General features: G+C 68.8%; 1 protein-coding gene across 1 annotated transcript in view; it reads right to left on the bottom strand.

Moving 5' to 3' along the window:
- LOC103914402 (collagen alpha-1(XXIII) chain-like) overlaps window positions 1-336 on the bottom strand; it is a gene marked incomplete at its 5' end in the record, with an annotated part of 4,120 nt that overhangs the window by 573 nt on the left and 3,211 nt on the right. Inside the window, 2 exons of the mRNA XM_009321040.1 lie at window positions 67-111; window positions 260-325. Coding sequence (XP_009319315.1) covers window positions 67-111; window positions 260-325 — 111 coding nt within the window. The remainder of the gene's footprint in view (window positions 1-66; window positions 112-259; window positions 326-336) is intronic.

Raw genomic sequence — 336 nt, 5'->3', positions numbered from 1 at the left:
CACCCCCCAACGGCATCCGCTGCCACCAGCATCCACCCCCCGGCCCCCCATGTGCCTCCTACTCACGTCTTCCCCAGGATCTCCTCGCTCCCCAAATCCTCCCGGCTCCCCCTGGCAGGGGGAAACAAGCAAAAAGCAGGGGTGTGTGGTGATGCATGGGGGGAACAGCTGCGGCCAGATCTCCCTGCTGTGGCCAGGCAGCCAGGGATCCCAGGGCCCCCACAGCCCCCTCCTTGCCTCCCCCTGGGGCAGCACTCACCTTCTCGCCCTTGGGACCCGGCAAGCCTCGGTCACCCTTGGAGCCCTGCCGGGGGGAGAGCTCCGTCTGCGGACAGG

This window comes from Pygoscelis adeliae, unplaced genomic scaffold, assembly GCF_000699105.1.
Source record: "Pygoscelis adeliae isolate BGI_AS28 unplaced genomic scaffold, ASM69910v1 Scaffold453, whole genome shotgun sequence".
In the NCBI taxonomy this organism is placed as follows: domain Eukaryota; kingdom Metazoa; phylum Chordata; class Aves; order Sphenisciformes; family Spheniscidae; genus Pygoscelis; species Pygoscelis adeliae.
This window is presented reverse-complemented; position numbering and strand designations above follow the sequence as displayed.